The 22,296-nt window shown below is 47.0% G+C and overlaps 1 protein-coding gene across 2 annotated transcripts in view; it reads left to right on the forward strand.

Annotated features, from left to right (window-relative positions):
* The window catches only part of GOLGA1 (golgin A1), a 491,231-nt gene that overhangs the window by 154,243 nt on the left and 314,692 nt on the right, over nt 1-22,296 (forward strand). For both annotated transcript variants that reach the window (XM_086920926.1, XM_086920927.1), the window contains 2 exons: nt 5,262-5,294; nt 14,737-14,865. In XM_086920926.1, coding sequence (XP_086777052.1) covers nt 5,262-5,294; nt 14,737-14,865 — 162 coding nt within the window. The remainder of the gene's footprint in view (nt 1-5,261; nt 5,295-14,736; nt 14,866-22,296) is intronic.

Raw genomic sequence — 22,296 nt, forward strand, 5'->3', positions numbered from 1 at the left:
AAAGTACTGGAGCAACACGTTCTTACTACTCTGTCGGAACACCTGGAAAGTAACATGCTGTTAGAGCCGAATCAGGCAGGTTTTCGTGCGAATCACAGCACGGAGCTTGTCATGTTGTCGATTGTAGATGAACTGAGGAACAGAGCAGACAAGAAAACTCCGGGTGCCCTGGTGCTGTTGGACCTCTCCGCGGCATTTGATACCGTGTGTCATGAACAACTATTGTCGCGGATGAGAGAGTTCTGCATTCAGGGCACAGCACTTGCATGGTTCACATCCTTTCTTCAAGGGAGGATGCAGAGAGTGCAACTTGGTGACCTGCTTTCCACCACAACATCGATCACCTGCGGAGTGCCGCAAGGGTCTGCTCTGTCACCCCTTTTTTTCAATGTATATCTACAGCCTCTGATTCTAATGCTCAACCAAATGGACTGCCAGGTGTATAACTATGCGGACGACACCCAAATCATCATCCAATTGGATGATAGCCAGGATGCTTTCGCTAGATTGCAAAATATTTTGAGAAGCACAGCTAACTGGATGTCCAGGAACTCCCTAAAGATCAATCCGGATAAGACCGAGGTGTTGCCAATTACCATCGCTGGAAACCCATGGAATGATCAATTTTGGCCTAGGGAGCTGGGTATGCCCCCGGAACCGGCGGCAGTGGTCAAAAGCCTGGGCATCCATGTGGACGGTAAACTGTCCATGAAAAAACAAGTTACGGCTGTAGTAGGCACCTGCGTTGGCCTCCTCCGACAACTCAGGAAAGTCTCCTCGTTGTTGTCCTTTTCCACCCTGAGGAGTGGGGTCTCTGCTATGATTTTAGCCAGGCTGGATTATGGCAACTCGTTGTATATAGGACTACCACAAAGACTTCTAAATAAAATGCAGGTTGTCATGAACGACGCTGCCAGACTCATCTTTAAAAAGCCGAGGAACACTCATGCATCCCCCCTCTTGCATGAACTACATTGGCTGCCAGTCAAGCAGAGGCTAATGTTTAAGGGGCTATGTATTGTTCATAAGGCCCTTTATGGTAGGGCACCAAGCTACATGAAATCACGCTTGACTCTTTACAGGCCGGGGAGGTCGCTCAGATCTGCAGAAGCTACCCTCCTTGTTCAGCCACGTTGTAGACTGGCTACTGTGGGACGTCGTGCTTTCTCACACACACTCCCAGCTCTCTGGATTAAATTGCCACTGGAACTGCGGAAAGAAACTAAGCTGTTGCCTTTCCGAAAGAAATTAAAAACTGTGCTCTTCCAGCAAGCGTGGGCCTGCCTTTAATCTGTGACCAGCTGTATCCTTCTGAATCGCTTAGCGGACCCTGATAAAGCGCTTAGAGACCCCTGGGTTATAATGCGCTATATAAATCAAATAAATAAATAAATCTGGTAGAGACGATTCTAGCCACAGATTCCTTCACGGCCCGCCCTTCCTCCCCGTTCTGCGAGGACCTTTGGCTTGGTCTTCTGCACTTGCCTCCCGGTGGGTGGCTATGTCTTCTGTGAGTGCATTCTTTCGCTCTTTTAACGGGATGATTTGTTTTGTTTATTGTTCCTTCCTCCTCTTGACACATTGGAGGATGGGTTTATATGTACTCCTGTGCTCCCTTGCTCTGGTCCAGGTTCGGGGCTTGCCTTCATTTTATTCCCTCCCCTCCCTCTCCGGTTTCTAAGGGTTCTGGTCCCTCTGCTACCCTCTGGGTTGGGGTCATCTGACTGTGCCTGTGCCTTTGTTCTTTTGGGGGGGTTGTCGCACTCTGTGCTGGGGTTATCCTGGAGGTTTGTCGTCCTGTTGTCTTGACACCAGTTCCCCTTCATTGTTCCTGGTTGGGTTTGTAATCCTGCTATATTTTGTTGTGACATTTTTACATGTGTTCCTTGTCTCCAGAGGGGGCTGCCTACATCCTGGCAGGGTGGCTGCTCAGGGCTGTGCTCTGTTCTTTCTTCTTTTCCCTGTTCTTTGGCTGCTGCAGTGTTGCCACTGCTCCTTATGGTGTTGTTTGTCACCATTCATTTTCCAATTTTCTGCTCTTTTGCCCACTGTTCCCATACTCCCACAGTTTCGTCTGATGGCTCCGCGTTGTGGAACGGAAAAGTTCTCCGAAAAAAACTGACGTAGGCGTGCCGCGGTGGGACTTATGTGACCTCGTTGACGTCAAGTTCGCGTATGACGCCTGGGCAGAGTCACGTGATGCAGTCCCCTCGGCGTCCAGGGATGCTGTGGCAAAAAATTTCCTGATCCAGTCTCACGCCTGGGGATAATTCTACGTTAAGGAATCTGCGGCTAGAATCGTCTCTACCAGATACATCGTTACCAAAGGTAGGTAACTCGTACATCCGCACCCTCCTCGACCAAGGTGAAACTGCTGCCCTCATCCTCCTGGGCGGTCCAAAAGGGGGTGGTGATGGACGGAGCATCTGAATCAATCAAACACTCACACCCAGTCAAAAGATCTGGGTTTAATCCATCACCGTTCTTTAGCCCACTCTGCCACCCCAGTTCAGACATGGCTTATGCAAATCAGTCTGACCCTGTGCCTCATGGGAACAGTCCAGCCCGAACTGCCAAGCCATGTCTTCCCTGGACCGGAAACAAGCTTTCCGAGGACCGGTTTCTGGCATTCCAGCCGTCTTCAGCCCGGCTTGCTTGAATCCAGTGGCAAAGTGAGCAAGGGACTCACCTCTGAGCATACCCTGCCACACTTATGGCGGCCAAAAGCAGTACAAAAGGGGGTGGTGATGGACAGAGCATCTGAATCAATCAAACACTCACACCCAGTCAAAAGATCTGGGTTTAATCTATCACCGTTCTTTAGCCCACTCTGCCACCCCAGTTCATCCTCCTGGGCCTATCAGCCACCTTTGACACCGTCTCCCACCACACCCTCTGCAAAAGACTCCATGACGCCGGCATCTGCAACAAAGCCATAGTCAGACTTCCACTGTTCAACTCAGAAACCACAGGGATCCTCCCTGAGACCCACCCTCTTTTCAACATCTACAGGGCCCTGCTTGCAGCCATTGTTGGAAGCCACAGACTCAACATCGTATCGTATGCCAACAACACCCTGCTGATTGTCTCCCTCACAGATGAAGCCACAGCCTCCAAGAGCAACTTCCACAATGGGATGAAGGCAGTCGCCACCTGGATGAAGTGCAGCTTCCTCAAGCTTAACTCAGACAAGACAAAAGTCCTCATCCTGGGCTGCTCCCCCTCTGCATAGGATGACTCTTGGTGACCTGCAGCTCTCGGAATCCGCCCCCCCCCCCACACACCACGGATCACACACAAAACCTCTGCCACAAACTCAAATCAACACTGTTTCGTCGTCCTGCACACACACTCCACCTCCTTCGTAAGATCTTAAAGTGGATCCCCACCGAGTTCAGGAAAACGGTCACCCATGCTCTCGTCTGCAGCAGACTTGACTACATCAACGCACTCTACCCCGGTACCACCCAGAAGCTAAAATATAAAAACTGCATTCTATTCAGAACGCCTCGTCAGACGCATCCGGACCATCCCACGCCGCAACCACATCACAGGCCACCTGCGACCTTCACTGGCTACCTGTCGCCGAAAGAATGACCTTCAAGCTTCTCACACATGCCTACAAGCCCACCGTACCAGCATACTTCAACCTCCGCCTCTCCTTCTACACTCCCACCAGACCTCTGCTCCGCCCAACTGGCCCACGGATCTGCAAGACCGCGGCTGGAGGAAGATCCTTCTCCTACCTTGCTGTGAAGACCTGGAACTCCCTGCCTGTGCACCTTACGAAAAGACCATTGCTGCAGCAATTCATGAAGGACCTCAAGACCTGACTCTTTGACTGAACTGCAGATGTCGCCATCCCCACCGCCTTGAGACCCTCACAGGTGAGTAGTCCCGCTTTGTAAGATTACTGATTGATTGGGTAGGAAAGCAAAGGTGAGCAGGAAGCGCCGACCAGTAGGAAGCAAGGAAAGAAGTGACATGGGAGCCAACCAGTAATAAGTAAAAGCAAGTAATGGCTGGGCTCCAAGTTCATTTGAAGAACAATAGCTTTTATTGACAGTGAATGAGCGTAGTAGGCAAAACCTAAAAAACTGAAAAGTGTGCGTGTATTTTTATACCTCAGCATACATTAATGTTTTTTTATGTTCACATACATTTCCAGCCATATTGCTGAAAGCTTTTGCCAAGTGCAGCTTTCCAGGTATATTTTGGGAATGTTATCTGGTTTTTAGTGAAGGCTCCAATTTTCCCCTGCAAATTTCTCTTTAGCAGAATACTTACCACTAGGTGAAAGGAGTCTTCTGTGTAAATGCATTTTTTTCTCTGCAATTTAAACATATGTCCCCATGTAGAAAGTACTTTCTGTACGTGCCCACCAAATCTTTGGTGATAGTTTCCCCTTCAAACCTGGAAGAAAAGTTACCCCAATCCTGGCCTGGATACAATCCCTGAGCATTTCCAGTATGGAAAGGAGTCAGAACAGAGTTTGGGAATGCCCACTAATGTACATTTATGGTCATTTCCAAACGTCGAAGGAAAACCATGCTTTTGGAATACCTACCTAAACAACTATGAGAAGGATCTACTACTGTGGATTACTCTACTCCTGTGGTGGAGTAAACTGTAGTAGTAAATAAATGTATAGTTGCCAGGTAACCTTTTATGATTTCCTGCCAGCCGTAGAAAGGGAAAGTTGATAGTAAACCTAGGTTTTCGAATGATTTTACCTTTGCGACTAAGACCAACAAAGTCTACAATACCTTTAAGAAAGAAGAAAATGCCCAGGTTTCACACTTTTAGTATTTCCTCAGCAGTGGACTTCATGCAGCTAATTTTTAGTTTTTGCTGTATATGTCTCCTTTCGCACTATAACTATTCCTTTTACAGGCATGTTGTGTTCTTCAAGAATAACATTTTTAACTGATTACTATTCACCACGTAGAGTCTAATCTAAATGTGTTTGCTCACTAGTTATGAGACAACTAAATAAATATTATTATTATTTTTTTTTTAATTATGATTGGGAGGGATGAAAATATTTGAAAAGCATTGATGGGCTGTGTTGCAGTGGTTCAGTATGATGCACTAGGAATTCAGTGCATTGTTAATGTTCCTCGCACTTTCACTTACCGTTGTAAATAAAATCCTGCCAACAGAAGTTCAAACTGATAATACGGGTTTTTCTTCTTGATGATCACTGTCTCCTATTAAATCAAACATTTGGATTGTTCATTTATTTGCTCTTATCTTGGCAGGAATGGCAAGAAAAGTTGGCAGAACTGGAAAAGGTGAGTAGCAATATGCATTCTTCTTTACCTTTCCTGTGAAGTTCATAGAAGTGAAAATGTAGGTTCCACTGCAGAGTTTGGTTTAGAAATGTAATGTGGGGGAGTACTGCAAACACAAGCCCCAGAAGGTTTTTTCTTTTGCACTCTGCACCTTGGATAAACTTGTAAAATGTTAAAGAAGAAAGTGTGATTAGTGAATATGAGTGTGAACTGTAGATAATGTGCATCTTTACTGTGGGTTGCAGAAGAGACTTCATGTCTCAGAACCTTTTTAGGTCTTAGCCTGCTAGAACGCACAGCTGTCTGGTTTGCTAAAGACATCTTGGGACTTTCAGAAAGTTGTCCTAGGAATGCATTCTGCCTGTTGCTTACCATTGGCTTTGTGGTTTATAACTCAACTTTTCTGGCTTTCTGTTTGCTGGCTCTATTTCCTTTATGATGTCTATCTTGAGGTTGTCTCCTCCTGTTGCTCAAACCTTGTGTACTGTATTTTTCCGCAAACTTGCTTTCTGTAAATAGGCCTTGAAGTCTTGTTCTCATCTTGTCACATTTGCTTTGCATTCCAAAACGGAGGACAAATGTCAGGCTGTGTATTGCAGGGAGCTTAGTGTTTATTATTCTTTCTCTTGACCTCAAAGTTAGAGGATTTATGTGACAATTATGCTGGCTAGTGGGGGTCTGCATGAAGAAGGCTGTAGAGATGTTAATTTTTTCTAGCACAAAACAACATTTAAATGTCTGTAACTGAACTGTACTGACGATCAAACCAATACATTGGGTGATAACATTTCCACACGTTTGTGCAATGTATACTTTTATCAGTTAAACTGTGAGTGCAAATGTAATGGTCATTTCACCTGAAGATGTGTTGCCTGTAATGGCAGTATGCTACCACACTATGTTTACTCCACTGTACCGCACTGTACTCTACTCTGCAACACTCCACACTACGCCACTCCTTGCTGCTTTACTGCACTCTTTTCTGTACCACTCCACGCCTCTTTACTCTACACCACTCCACGCTGTGCCAATGTACTCTATCCCACACTGCTCTACTATGCACCACTGCACTCTTTGCCACTGCACTCTACACCACTCTTCGCCACTCTATTCTATGCCACCCTATTCTGCAACACTGCAGTCTATGCCACTGCACTCTTCACCAATGTACTCTACACCACTTTACTCAAAGCCAATGCACTCTGCGCCAATCTACACTGTACCAAATCACTCTGTCTCTATACTCTCACCCACTCTATTATACTCTGTACCACTCTGTTCTGCTCTGCACCACTGTACTCTACGCCACTCTATTCTACTCTGTGCCATTCTATTCTACTCTGCGACACTGCTCTCTACGCTACTCTATTATACTCTGTATCACTGTACTATATGCCACTGCTCTCTACGTCACTTCTCTCTATGCCGCTCTACTCTGGGCCACTGCACTCTATGCCACTGTACTCTGTGCCACTGCACTCTGTGCCACTCTACTCACCGCCACTGCACTCTATGCCAATGCACTCCAGGCCACTCTACTATACACAACTGCACTCTACGACGGTATACTTTGGAACACTGCACTCTCTGTGTCTCTAGTGTATGCCACTCAATCCCACTACACTGTAAGCCAAGTTAATCTACTCTGCACTGCTGCACACTACAGTATACCACTGCAACCTGCACTACTTCACTCTACTCTGAAAGAGTCTACTCTGCCAATGCAGTCAACGTCACTCTATTGCACTCTGCCCCACTTCACACCACACCACTGCAGTCTACACCACTTTGCTCAAAACCAATACACGCTACGCCACTGCACTCTGCTAGTCTACTCTCCACTGTTGCACTTTACATCGCTTATCCCCATTGTACTCTACACAAATGTGCTCTACACGACTCTACACCACTGTACTGTACAACATGTTACTCTACAGAACTGCACTCTCGGCCACTGCACTCTCTGCCACTGAGCTTTCGGACATTCTACTCTGTGCCACTCTACTCTACTCTGTGCCACTCTACTCTACTCTGTGCCACTCAACTCTACGCCACTGCACTCTGTTCTTCGTCACTGTACGCCATTCTTCTGCACTCTATGCTACTGCACTCTACGCCACACTATTCTTCTTTTTTCTGACATGGCCCTCTATGCCACTGTAATATCCTGCATTCTGACACTGCACTCTATGCCACTTCACGCCTCTCTGTTCTGCACTACTCTACTGTATGCCAGTGCACTCTACCCCACTTTACGCTTCACAACTTCACTCTACACACTCCACGCCACTCTACAACCCTGCACTCTGCGCCACTACTCTATACCACTCCACCTTACACCACTCCACTCTACACACTTCACTCTACTTAATCTACTCTACGCCGCTGCACACTATACCACTGCACTTTGCGCCACTCCACTGTAATCAAGGTTGCACCACTCTACTTGATGCCACTCTACGCCGCTACTGTCACTGCACTCTACCCTGCACCATTCCACTACTCTGAAACAGTCTACTCTACGCCACTGCACTCTATGCCACTCTGCGCCGCTCCACTCTATGCCACTGCCCTCTATGTTGCACCACTCACCACTGCACTCTACCCTATGCCACTCTACTCTAAATCACTGCACTCTGCGCCAATTCACTGAACACCACTTTACTCAGAAACAATGCACCCTATGCCACAGTACCGATGCCATTATATGCTACAACATTCTACTCTATGCCACTGCACTCTACGTCACTCTACACCATTGTGCTCTGTCACTGCACTCTACGCCACTCTACTCTGCTCCACTGTACTCTACCTCACTGCTCTCTGCACCACCCTCCTCTGCACCACCCTACTCTTCCCCACTCTACTCTTCGCCAGGCTTTCACACTGCACTCTACGACACTGCACTGAATGCTACTCTACTGCACTGAATGCTACTCTACTGCACTCTATCCTGCTTCACCACTGTACTCCACTTCAGCGCTCTACGCCAATGCACTCTACAACACTTTACTCTGCATCACTACACTCTACGTCACTGTACTCTACAACACTGCTCTCTTGCCACTGAACTCGACGCTACTCTACTCTGCATTGATCCACTCTATGCCACTGTACTCTACGACAATCCACTCTAAACCATTGTAATCTACTCTTCACCGCTGCACTCTGCGGCACTGTACTCTACAACACTGCTCTCTTGCCACTGAACTTTACGCTACTCTACTCTACTCTGCATGGATCCACTCTATGCCACTGTACTCTACGACAATCCACTCTAAACCATTCTAATCTACTCTTCATCGCTGCACTCTGCGACACTCTAATCTGTACCACTGCACTCTACGCCACTTCACTTTACTCTGAATCAAACTACTCTGCCAAAGCAGTCCATTACACTCTATTGCTCTCTGCGCCAATCCACTCCCCTCTGTTTTATACTGCTGCACGGTATGCCTCTACACTATACATCAATGCTCTCTACGCCTCTTTACTCAATGAATACACTCTACGCCACTGCACTCTATACCAATTTACTCTACACCACTTCACTGCACTCCAATATACTCTACTTTGCTACACTGCGCTCTACACCATTGCACTCTACGATACTCTACTGTAGAGCACTGCCCTCTCTGTCACGGCACTCTCTGGCACTCTACTCTGAGCCACTCTACTGCACTCTACGCCAATTTTTTTCTGCTGTTCACCACTGTCCTGCGACACTTCACTCTGCACTGCCCACACTACTCTGAAACACTACAGTCACCACTATTCTTTACCGCTCTACTCTACCCTGCACCTCTCCTCTCTACACCACTTCACTGTACTCTGCGCCACTGTACGCTACACCAATCTACCCCACTCTGTCATTGCAGTCAATGGCGTACCATTCTACTCTATAACACTCTACTCTATGCCACTCCACTCTACGCAACTCTATTCTACTTTACACCACTGTGTACTCTCACTGCTCTTTGCACCACTCGACTTTACACCACTGCAGTCTATGCCACTTTACTTTGCGCCACTGTAATCCACTCTGCCCCACACCACTCTATGCAATTGCACTCAATGCCACTGCAATCTACTTTACACCACTTCACTCTATGCTACTGCACTCTACACTACTCTCACTGCACTATATGCCTATGCAGTCTACACCACTTTACTCAAGATCAATGCACTCCGTCACAGCACTCTACTCCAGTCTAGTCTGTACTTATGTCCCTTCAATCTTGGCCACTCCACTCCATGATACTCTACTCCATTAAACTCTTCTCAAATGGTACTCTATACCACTCCACTCTACAGTACTCTACTCACCTCTGTGCCAGTCTACGACACCACGCCTCTCTACGCATCTCCCTCTGTGCCACTCCATACCACTTTACTCCACTTTATTCTATGACACACTACTCCACTCAATGTCATTTCAGTCTGATAATCTACTCTATTGTATGCCACGCTACGTTGCAACACTCTACTCCACTCTATGCAACACTATCTACACCACTCCATTCTGCTCTACATTACTCCACGACACACTGTGCCACTCCACTACACAACACTCTACTCAACTCTAACGCTATGCTCCACTCTAGGCCACTCGCCCTTACTACCTTCCACTCTACGAGAGACTACTCCTCCACAACACTGTACGCTGCTCCATGACACTCCACTTCAGTCCTCTCCACGCCACTCAACTCTACTGTGCGCCACTCAGCTTTAACCATGCAGAACAGCGGCTACTCTGGTATACAAAATTGCTAAAACATATTGGCAAAGCCAATAGTTCTTGCATGGTTAGGACCTATTGGCTTTGTCAGGCTTACTTGTCCAGAATCTTGGGTTTGTTGGCATCTGACAAAAACTGTTCATACTCTGAAGGCTCGGACGTTGGGCATGTCTTGTGTTGCCCTCTGGAAGTGCAGTCGATTGCTGTTTTGACCACTATGATGGTGTACAAGATAACGTATAGTCCAAGTTAGCACATTAAATGTATTTTCAGTTTTATGAATAAAAGCAAATACTTCATATTCACAGATGCTGTGTGAAATGGCAGACAGATGTTAAGTTTGCCCCAATGAATGGCATGGATGTTTTTACCTATTGAATATTAGACATGTTAAATCATGCAATTTATAGCCATCTGAATTATCCACAGCTGATGAAGATACTCACACATAGTTTGATAGGTCGCAGGTATTGCAGCCGCAAGAGAGGGATGCACTGTCATTCCCTTGTGCTTTCGTAGGCAATTGTTTAGTAGACACTTTCAAGCAGAGTTGCAATTGAATTACCTCCTTTAAAGCTGCAATGGTGTTTGTTTCCTTGAGTGAGGTCGCAGGGGTAGCTTTTACTTTGGGCAAAGCAGTAGTGATGGTTAATTACATCAGTCAGATCTGTGGTGGGCACTTGTCTTTTAAAATGTTTGTGTATTCCCTCAGGTAAAGATTGTTAATTAGTTAGTTGCCTTAGTATTAAGGAAAGGTTTAACGCTAGTAATGTTGACACTGACAGCTTGCAGACCACCCAAAAATCAGGAGGTTTATTCAGTTGCAGTCTTGATGCTAGATTACAAGGCCATAGTTTCCTTTTTATACCTATCGAGAAGCCGTAAAGATGCCTTGGTTGTTTATTGAGATAATTTTGATAATTCAAAGTGCCTTCTATTGGTGTTCTTTTTTATGTAGCCATATAAAGCCATGGTAATCTCTGCCACCAAAATAGTGGAGTAAAGATGCATAGTCTCGGCTGCAGATGTCTTACATGGGAAAGATTACCTCTGTGTAGGCACAGAGCTTCGGGAGGTGGCAAGGTTGTTTAGCCCCTTTCCACTGAAACATGCAGAAACAAATCCAGAGGTTGTGCTTACTCCCATTGTCAAAGGGGCAGGACCAGGACCCCCTACGCTGAGCATAGTTAACTGTTCAAAGGTTTGGGTAATATAGAATTTATGTTACAGTAGCACAATGTCTTTAGTGATTCCATGGTAATAGTGAACTGTCTTAAGGCATTCAAGCATTAAAGGTATTCATTTGATCTGCCCAGAGGTATTTGCCTTGACTGTGACATGGTCCAGCAATGATGTATTGCAGATAGCCCAAAGTACAACAGACCTCATTGCTAAAGGTCTAACACAAATGTTAAATAGAACCAAAGGGAGTTGGCCTAATGGCTAGGGTGTTCGACCTCGGACCTGGTGAACTCTGCCACCCCAGTTCAGACATGGATATATGCAAATCAGTCTGACCCTGTGCCTCATGGGAACAGTCCAGCCCGGACTGCCAGAAACCGGTCCTCGGAAGCTTGTTTCCGGTCCAGGGAAGACATGGCTTGGCAGTTCGGGCTGGACTGATCCCATGAGGCACAGGTTCAGACTGATTTGCATATAGCCATGTCTGAACTGGGGTGGCAGAGTGGGCTAAAGAACGGTGATGGATTAAACCCAGATCTTTTGACTGGGTGTGAGTGTTTGATTGATTCAGATGCTCCGTCCATCACCATCCCCTTTTGTACCGCTTTTGGCCGCCATAAGTATGGCAGGGTATGCTCCGACGTGAGTCCCTTGCTCACTTTGCCACTGGATTCAAGCAAGCCGGGCTGAAGACGGCTGGAATGCCAGAAAACGTTCTTCGGAAGCTTGTTTCCGGTCCAGAGAAGACATGGCTTGGCAGTTCGGGCTGGACTGTTCCCATGAGGCACAGGGTCAGACTGATTTGCATATAGCCATGTCTGAACTGGGGTAGCAGAGTGGGCTAAAGAACGGTGATGGATTAAACCCAGATCTTTTGACTGGGTGTGAGTGTTTGATTGATTCAGATGCTCCGTCCATCACCACCCCCTTTTGTACCACACCGATCATGAAACACCTCAACTTCCAACTTCACACCGATGGCAGAATGACCATCAAAGGCATGCTCTCTATCAGACCCCCCGGACCTCACACCGGCTTCTGCGATGCCATCACCAACTTAATCACCCTACTAGCTATCAACTCCAAGCACTAGATCTTCTTCTGTGAACTCAACTTCCTCCTTGACGACCCCACAGACACCAACTCAGCCAACCTTCTGAAACACATGCGCAACATCAGCCTAACCCAGCTGCCTACCGACCACACACACAGCGCAGGACACACCCTTGACTCGATTTACACAGCGCAGGACACACCCTTGACTCGATTTTCAAAGCCAGCTGCAGAGTCAAGTACAGTCATGCCACAGAACCCACCTGGACTGACCACGCCATTGTCCACTTCACCATCGCAGGATCCCCAGGCACTGCCACCAGGCTTCCCAGATCCTGCCTCCGCAACTGAAACAAAGTGATACAGACCCAATGGATGAACACCCTCAACACCACCCGGCCTGACCCCACAACCAACCTGGAATAGGTCGTCCAGAATTTCACCACCTTGATCACCAACTGCACTGATATAGTCTCCCCAATCAAGCCAGCCAAGACCCGCAGACCCACCAAACAAGCCAGCTGGTTAACAACAGTACACAGGACAGTGAAACACTGTTGCTAACGACTTGAGAGAAGATGGCGCACCAGCAGGGACCCCCAAGTCGTCCCTCAACAAATACCATCAATGCCTCAAAGACATGAAAAAAGATGCCCTAGCCTACCACATCGAAGCAAGCACTAACCACACTAAGGAACCCTTCAGCATCATCAGAGAGTTCTCTTGCCCTGCAGCCCCTGATCTCCCCTTCACAGAAAATCTGAGACACACTAGCAAACTGTTTCCACAACAAAATATCCACCATCCACAGGAACTTTGAACCCCAACTCACTGACCTCAATAACCTCCTCACACCAACAGATGCCACCCCGGCCATCTGATCACCAAATGGGAACAGCTCACCACCCAGAACTCCACAACCATCCTGAACTCCACAACCATCCTGAACTCCAATCACTCGGGAACACTCTCACTGCCTCTTAAGAAGCAAGGGAATCAGCTGCGAAATCACCACCATTCTCAATGCATCCATCACTACAGCCACTTTCCCCGATGTATGGAAACACGCAGAAGTCATACCCCTCCTCAAGAAACCTCTCAGCAGCATTACACATATTCCACCACACACTCATCAAGAGACTTCACCACAATGGGATCCACAATGGGATCCAGGGTGACACCCTCCGATGGATTGCATCATTCTTCACAGTGCGAACCCAGAGACTCTGTCAGCCACCCTTCGCCTTGGAACCAAAGAGCACCATCTACGGCATCCCTCAAAGTTCATCTCTCTGCGAGAACGTACTTGACACACCTGACATCATCGTCCGAACCCACAACCTCAACATCATATCCTATGCCGACGACACCCAGCTCATCCTCTCTCTCAGCAGACCCCTCCACCCCAAGGACCAACTTCCACAAATGCATGACAAACATCTCGGACTGGATGAAGACCAGCTGTCTGTAGCTCAACACCTTCAAGATCAAAGTGATCATCTTTGAGAAGTAAGCCTCCGCATGGAATGACACCTGGTGGCCTGCCGAACACAGACCTGCTCCCACACCGACAGACCACGCCCGCAACCTTGGCATCATCCTGGACAGAAAACTCACCATGAAACCACAGATCACGCAGTCTCTTCTGCCTGCTTCTACACTCTCCACATGCTCCAAAGGATCTTCATATAGCTCCCCATCAGCACAAGGAAAACCATCACTCAAGCCCTAGACATCAGCTGACTAGACTACGGCAACGCACTGTATGCAGGACCCCCCCACCCAACTTATGGAGAGACTCCAGAAGATACAGAACTCAGCAGCCAGACATCCTCAACCTGCCCAAACAAAACCACATAACACCCCACCTCAGTAACCTTCACTGGCTACCCGTCCAGAAAAGATGCCAAATCAAGATGCTGACACGCCTACAAAGCCCTCCATGACCAAGGACCAGCATACATCAAACACCGCCTGAATTTCCACCAACTCTCCAGAGACATGCACTTCGCCTGCATCGCCCTCGCACAGACACCTCCCATTGGAGGTCATTCCTTCTCCTATCTCGCCCCCAATGGGAACGTCCTTTCCCTCCACCTTTGGTCAGCACCCTCTCTAGCAGAATTCAGGAAGACCCTCAAGACCTGGCTTTTCGACTGAGCCAAGCAACCTAGTGCCTGGATACCCTTGTGGGTGATTAGCCGCGCTCTACAAATACAAATTGATTGACTGTCCAGGCATGCCACCTTTCTTGTGTGTTTAGGATGCCTATCTGTGTTCCATTTCAAGGGTGTGAAAGGGTGATGGCATTTTTCATCAGCCTTCTGTGGAAAATTCAGTTGTGAAGGATAGCACATTTCAAAGAAATGTATTATCATAAGCTTGTGGTCCAGCCTTTCGGCTGTCAAGAAAGTTGCTCGATGTTGCGAGCTTAGCCTCTAATTATATATTTTTTATTTTGTTTTAAAGGAAAATAGGACCTTGTCAGCCACAGTGAGCGAAATGAGGGACCAGAATGTAAATCTTTTCCTTAAGAGGGATGACTTTGATGAGCTGGAAGGCTTCCAGCAGCAAGAGCTGGCCAAAATTAAACACATGGTAAGAAGTGTTTTCAGAAAGCGTGACATTTTGTTGTATAGAAGTTGATGTTAGCTCTTTATGACCCTTTCATCTTGTGTTCTCTAAGGTATGCTTGTTTGGCTTTCTATGATCTGATTGGAAAGGAAAAGGCAAATGAGATACGGGAGTTTGTTCGCAATTCTTTGTAAGACTTGCAGTTTTAGGCCCTGAACACCTTCAAAATAGTATTTTTGGCTTTCTACTTATAGCAGTGCATAGTCTGTTCATATTTGCCCCGATTTTAAGAGTCTTAATTCCGGCGAACATTGGCTGAATCAGTTTCGCCACTTTTAGATTGGTAACTTCTACAATGGTAGATAAATATACGCCTGCAACACAGGGACCTGCATACATTCGGAAAAAAATAGAATGAGATTGAGTCAATGTCACCACAGCCCAGTCAAGCGCCCCCAGCCAGGAATGAATCAGTCAGTACTGCTATTAGAGTTTTCCCACCACCTGATAAAGAAACTAGGTGCTGTCATGAGAATAATGTGAAGCTGGAGAAAGCAATGCCCTGGAGGAGTGTGAATTCAACTGCACTTGACTGTAGACTCGGTGTAACGGCACGTTTCATTGGATACGGTACATAGGACAAGGTATCAATTGGCAAGTAAGCTTCCAATTAGAAATTCTTTTTTAAGGATGCCTGGGTTTACACCTGAGATTCAAGAAAAGGGAAAGGAGCAGAGAAGGTATTAAAGATGAACAGTGATGATATCAAGCTGCAAAGTCAATGGAGAACTTCGAATGAAAGTCCAGAGATAATAAAAATACTGGGAAACATCTACAGCAGCATATATCACGCTTGATGTTCCTAAAATTTGAGCAAAAAGTTAAACCCCTTGCCTTTACGACTGTGTTTTTTGGACCTGGTCCTGTGTCGGAGTTTTTTGAAAGGTACATCTTTCACGTGGTACTAGCAGCCCCTCTGAATCCTGTTTTAGAGAAAAGTCCTAGCTATTTTGCCATTGTAGGTAGTCGAGGGGTGAGTAGAAACACAACATTCTTATCTCCAGATTTGGGCTTTATTAGTGTATTTCAAATTGTGCGGACCAGTTTTTACTTAATGGGAAACTCCCTAAGTGGTCCCAGCACATTTTCCTTTTGGGACTCTTCCTCATCGCAACTGTTGACTTCGTTATCCTTGTGTCTTGTTATTCATATAATAGTGAGTCATTTTTCGAGTAAGTCGACAACTGTCCTCAACATGAACTGCTGATTATTTGGTGCATTTCACTCTTATTGATACTGCGCCATGTATCTCCAGAGTCCAAACTTGGTTGTGTCCATTATGTAGACCACATATGGTATGATAATGTTTTTGTCCTGTAAATCTGCCTTCGTTTTACCTTGGCATTTATGTCCTTTTATGTACATCACTTGTGCTGTAGACAGCGCTACAAAACAGCACTCTGACAGTTGGTATTCTGGGTCTTTGCGCTTCAACAGCAACTCATAACTCGAAGCAAACATTGCAGTGGACTAGTTTATTAAATAATACATTAAACAAAAGTATATTAGCTTAATTCTGGGGGAAAAAACTAATAAAGGGCTAGAGATTAGGATTGAAAATATGAAAATATATTAAGCTTAAACTTTGATAAATCATAGAACCTGTTTTATCAGGAGCATCAGCAACGCTGTGAGGTAATGACTGCTATTTCATTTCGATCAACTGCTTAGTCAAGTCATAGTCAAGTCAAGTCAAGTCAAGTCAAGTCATAGAATTTATATAGCGCACTACATACCCAGAGGGTTTCAAGGCGCTTAGGAAGGGGAGGGGGATTACTTGTCAAATATCCACGTTTTAAGTTGCTTTCTGAATGCTAGGTGGTTCTGGGTAAGGCGAAGGTAAGCGGGGAGTGAGTTCCATGTTTTAGCAGCCAGGTATGAAAAGGATCTGCCTCCCATGGTGGTCTTGTTGATGCGAGGTACAGTGGTGAGGGCTTGGTTGGAAGAACGTAGTTGGCGGGAGGGGGTGTAGAAGGACAGTCGTGAGTTGAGGCATTCTGGTCCGATGTCGTAGAGTGATTTGTGTGCGTGGGTAAGCAGTCGGAAAGTGATCCTCTTATTGACGGGTAGCCAGTGGAGGTCTTTAAGGTGATCAGAGATGTGTTCGTTGCGTGGGATGTCTAATATGAGTCTGGCTGAGGCGTTTTGGATTCGTTGGAGTTTCTTCTGGAATTTTGCGGTAGTACCTGCGTAGAGGGTGTTTCCGTAGTCCAGTCGGCTCGTGACCAGAGCGTGGGTGACTGTTTTCCTTGTGTCGGAGGGGATCCAGCGAAATGTTTTTCTGAGCATGCGAAGAATGTTGAAGCAGGAAGAGGATACGGCGCTGACTTGTTTGTTTTAGTTGCTGAGGAACCTTCTTAGGCTTTTTTCAGCATCCTATTCTTACCTTAATCTATTCCATTCCTCCACTTTTATGCTGTAGTTGCATTCCATACTAATCAATGGAAACTGTGTAAACCAGTGAAGAGGACAAAGTTAACCCTGTAGACTGCAAAATTTGCTAAATTTGCATTCTGCGGCTGCTGGACCATGGCGGTCTTTTAAAGCTACAAAAGAGAGCAGCAGCTCTGGCGTATTATGCAGGCTACATTGAGCTGGATTCCCTGTTTTGTTAATGTTAATGTTAAGTTGGTCTTCTATAGCACACGGCTACTCCAAAGGAGTGTCCCGGCGCTTTAATTAGTGACCGGAAAAGACAAACGGCACACAACACAAGCAAGACCACTACAGAAAAATAAGGAAAATCCAGCAATGGAGAGGAAGCACACTACCGGGCAAAGAGCCATGTTTTAAGGCCCTTCCTAAAAGCCAGTAGATTAGATGTACTGCGTAGTGTCAATGGAAGAGAGTTCCAGAGCTGCGGAGCTAGCAGCCTGAAAGAGCGGCCTCCAGTGCGGGCCTTTTTTACTCAGGGAACCACAGCCAGGAACAGAGACTCAGATCTCAGGGATCGGGCCGGGTGGTAAAAGGCAAGCCTCCTTTGGAGATATTGAGCTCACAAGGCATGCAAGGCCTTGTGGGCCAGTGTCAAGGCCTTAAACACTATCAGTTTCCGAATAGGCAGCCAATGGAGCGACTGCAATAGGCTAGAGACTCTGGCCCACCTGTGGAGGCCAAAGATGGCCCGCGCGGCCGCGTTCTGGACCACCTGCAGGCGTTGCAGGAGATACTCCGGCCGGCCATGATATGGTATGTTGGAGTAATCTAATCTTGAGCCGATTAAGGCCTGAACCGTGGTCCTCCTATGCTCTTCAGAGAGCAGAGGGAAGAACTTCCGGAGCATCTTGAGAAGGCCAAAACAGGTTCCCGAGAGAGCCAGAACCTGGGATCTTAATGTCAGCCCGTTGTCAATCTTAATTCCCAGATTCTTAGCTAACTGGGACGAATGTGCTGGAGGGAACATGTCGGCAGGCCACCATTCATGCCACTCTGGGTCAAGTGAGCAGCCGAAGAAGAGTATCTCAGATTTATCCGAGTTGCACTTGAGGCTGTTTAGCTGGAACCATTTGAAAACAGCCCCAAAGCACTCTCGGATACTCTCTCCGTCGAAATCTTCTCCTTTCCGGCATGTAAAGAGGAGCTGGGTATCGTCAGCATAGGATACGATCTGGGCCCCAAAGGACTCCACCAATGTCGCCAGAGGGGTCATGAAGATGTTAAAGAGAGTCGGGCTTAACACGGAGCCCTGAGGGACTCCGACTCCCAATGGCGGCATCTCGGCAGAACTAGGAGAGGCCCAGACCGTTTGTCGTCGGTCAGCCAGGAAAGATCTAAACCAGCTGAGCACCGTCCCCCTCAGACCGATCTCATAAAGTCTGGCGAGGAGACCCTCATGGGGGATGGTGTCAAAAGCCGCCGACAGATCAAGCATGACGAGCATGGCTTTGCCTCCCGAATCCAGCGACTCTTTAATGGCTTCAGACACCTCCAACAGCGCCGTCTCGGTGCTTTAATTGGGACGGAAACCAGATTGGGAGGAATGTAGCAGATCGTGGGACTCCAAAAAGTTGGAGAGCACGATATCTACATGTTTCTCCAAGATCTTTACCAGTGCGGGAAGGAGCGAGATAGGCCTGTAATTGGCGAGATACTCAGGGGCAAGGCCGGGCTTCTTAAGGAGGGGAATGACCATTGCCTGCTTCCACGCCTGCGGGACCACCCCTCGACTCAGAGAAAGATTCAAGAGCGGGTTTGCCAAAGGATTTACGATAGCCGCCATTTTCGCCAAGAATTTGGCCGGGCACGGATCAAGAGGCGATCCAGATTTAAGATTAGCCATAAGTGCCAAAGACGAGGATGTCGAAAATAGCGGAAACACCGCCAAGACTGGACCTGAAGGAATCGATGGAACTGGCCCATCCACGAGGCTGGGAAAAACATCAACCAGCCTCGTGGGAAAAGAGTCCTGGATCAGCTTTATCTTAGTGGTGAAAAAATTGGCGAGGGCAGACACCCATGACTCAGAGGGGGCGGCCTGAGTTGAAGTAGATCGGGGAGTCGTGAATTCTCTAACGATCGTAAAGATCTCCTTACAGGAGTTGGCTGTCGCCTGAATTCTCCTGGCGAAATAGCCTTTTTTCTCCTGGAGGATTTCCCGGTGGTAGGCTTTAACCGTTGTTCTGTAGACAAGCCTAGCATCGGCATCATACTGTGACCGCCAGGCCCTTTCGGCCACTTTGCACTGCCTACGGGAATGCGACAGTGATTCGGTGAACCAGGGGGCAGAAACCCGTTTAGATGTTTATCGGGGGGGAATCACAGGGGCTAGATCGTTCAACCTGTCCATCAGCCACAGCTGCAAAGAGTCTAAATTTGTGTCCAGATCGCCCGTAAAAGGGAAGGGATGGTCCAGAGAGGCCTTAGCCAGCATCTCCGGGGTCACCCGATGGTACGCCCTGGATACTGGTCCCTGATGTCTCAGAGCGGTGCTCGATGGTTTCTTAATGCATGGTACATAAAAATAGGCCAGCTGATGATCTGACCAAAGCACCGGCAGCAATGCCGTCACTTCAATAGGGGCAGGGGCACTGACCAGAGACCAGCCGCAGCCCGGACATTTCCTCTTGCCCCTATATCGACCAGGGAAAACCTTATGACAGGCACATAAGGCCTTTTGAAAAGAGCGGAGGTCCAGTGGTGAATAGCAAATCATAGCAGCGTCAGAGAGAGTATTCACAAAACAAAAAAAAGGCCGAGCCCCGCCTGCCACTCCGAGCGCCTCCGGGACGCTGACGGGCATAGACGGGCAGGACTCTGGCACGACTCCGGCGCAGATTTGGCGCGTCTGCTGCGCGGAGTCGTGAATGTTCTTTTTTTAGCGCTGCTAGAGCGCGTGAACGGCCTGGCCCACACCCAATATGGCCGCCAAAGCAAGATCCCAGCCCTCGGCGTCGATGCTCGGCCGAGGGCGGTCCGGTGGTAGGGGAGGAGGGAAGGAGCAACGAAGCGCTAAGGAGCGCTAAGGAAGTCTCAGGTCCCAAGTCTCTGGCGCCTATTAGTCAAGCGCAGAGAAGCACAAACATTAAAATATCTCTGGCGCTTCTTAGTCAAGCGCAGAGAAGCACCAAGTAAAAATGTCAAATACAGATTTAAAATTAAGAAAGAAGAGAGCGAGACCTCCCTGGACACTGGAGACAGTTTGGGCGGTCTAGTTGGTGTTCTTGCAGGGTACTAGATTGAGTAGACTAGTTCCTGGGGGGACCACAAAAGTGCCAGTCTCTCAGCGTGATCATAACTGATATCACAGCGTGAACTGCCGTATTGTGGAGGCATGAGTAGATGCCGCAGAGCTTTGTGTTGCAATAAAAGAGCTTGATTCCCAGTATAAATTGGTTTTATATATCCAAATGAGGTATCCCCCTAAAATTATAGATTTCATTGCTTGTGTTTTTAATCCCGTCTTGTTTTGTATAGCAGTACGGTGAACAATTTTGTAAGAATACTGGAAACTACTAAGTAGATTTTTAGGACTGAGATCAAGAATGTCATGGTTTTCCCCACCAGCAAACAATAGTAAGTACAAACTTGCTGAGATGTGCAGGAAACCTATTCTGATCAGAGCCCTACATGCCCTCAAACCCAATTAGACAGTGGTAAATCAAGAATGGAATACCAGTCAGGGACACTTGTGGGGTTTTCTCCGTCCATGTGTGCATCCTTCACTTGCTGTCCCAAAGCTGGGAATAGAACTGCACAAAGTGTATAATGGAATGATATTACATTTCTGAAAAAGTCAGTAAAGCATTCAAAGAATAGGTCTAAAGGCAATGTTATGTTTTGACGAAAGGGACATTACCGAGGTGGTTTGTTCACTATCAGTTTTTGATCATTTTAAAAAACATCCTCAGCCTGACTACTTCAAAGGTGTCTGTGTCAGAAGCAAGTTCGCTTGTTGATGTTCGGTGAGGTTTCAGCATAACACCTTTATTAGGCACTGCTGTGTAAACTTTGTCTCAAGAATTGATGCCAGGTACAGCCTATATACTTTAATGGCTTTCTATAGATGAGTTCCAGCATCCCGTGCATGGCCCGGCTTTGCCCTTAGATTCTAAAAGGTGATTTACAATGTGTTGGGGTCGATGGTGAAGTTCCCCTTACTAGGCTGTGATGCTTAGTACATAGTCCTTAACCCTATGCTTTATATAGACACATCATCAAATCAAAACAGAGAGAGAGGACTAGATAAGCTAGTCCGGATCCCCTGGGTTATATGTAGTTTATCAAGAAAGACTAGCTAAGTTGTGTAAAAGGACTCAATGGGTATGTATGTTGGCAAACCATTTGGTTTGGTCATGAAGCCCTCACCCACCAACCTAGTTGGTGGCATGCTTCATCATCGGGCCAACCACAGTGACACCGAATGTGTCCCGGGCATGCTTCGACTCCAGAAGGAGCTGGTATACTTGCTGAGTGTGCAGTGTTGGTGAATGTTAAAGTGAAATATTAAAAAAGCTATACAGTGGGTCCCAGTCCCCGAGGGTGTATGGATAAACTTTAATTACTGGGCCCCTGTTAGCAACTAAAAAGGCAAACTGACGCGTTGGAGTGAATTATGACCTCCTTTGTCCTGTGTGGTCTACATGTTTCAGCCAGGCCTTTTGATTAAAACTGGCGTTCCTCAGGACCAATGAGTATGTGAAGGTGACAATAAATATTTTAAGTGAATTGTGGTGTAATTAAAAGTGTCGCACTCGCTAAGGTGCGTAACGTGTCTAACACGTAATGCACTTTAGCGAGGTCTGGCTTCTCGTCAGTGGGTTACAAAAACGCTTCTTTGCCCAACATCAAATAGAGATGCTCTAAGGTGTCACCTTATATGCTTTGCACATTCTTGGGTAAGTTTCCCTTTTCCATGGTTTGAGCAAACTGTAGCTTACAATAGAGAATTTATGATAA

This window comes from Lissotriton vulgaris, chromosome 5, assembly GCF_964263255.1.
Source record: "Lissotriton vulgaris chromosome 5, aLisVul1.2, whole genome shotgun sequence".
NCBI classification, from domain to species: domain Eukaryota; kingdom Metazoa; phylum Chordata; class Amphibia; order Caudata; family Salamandridae; genus Lissotriton; species Lissotriton vulgaris.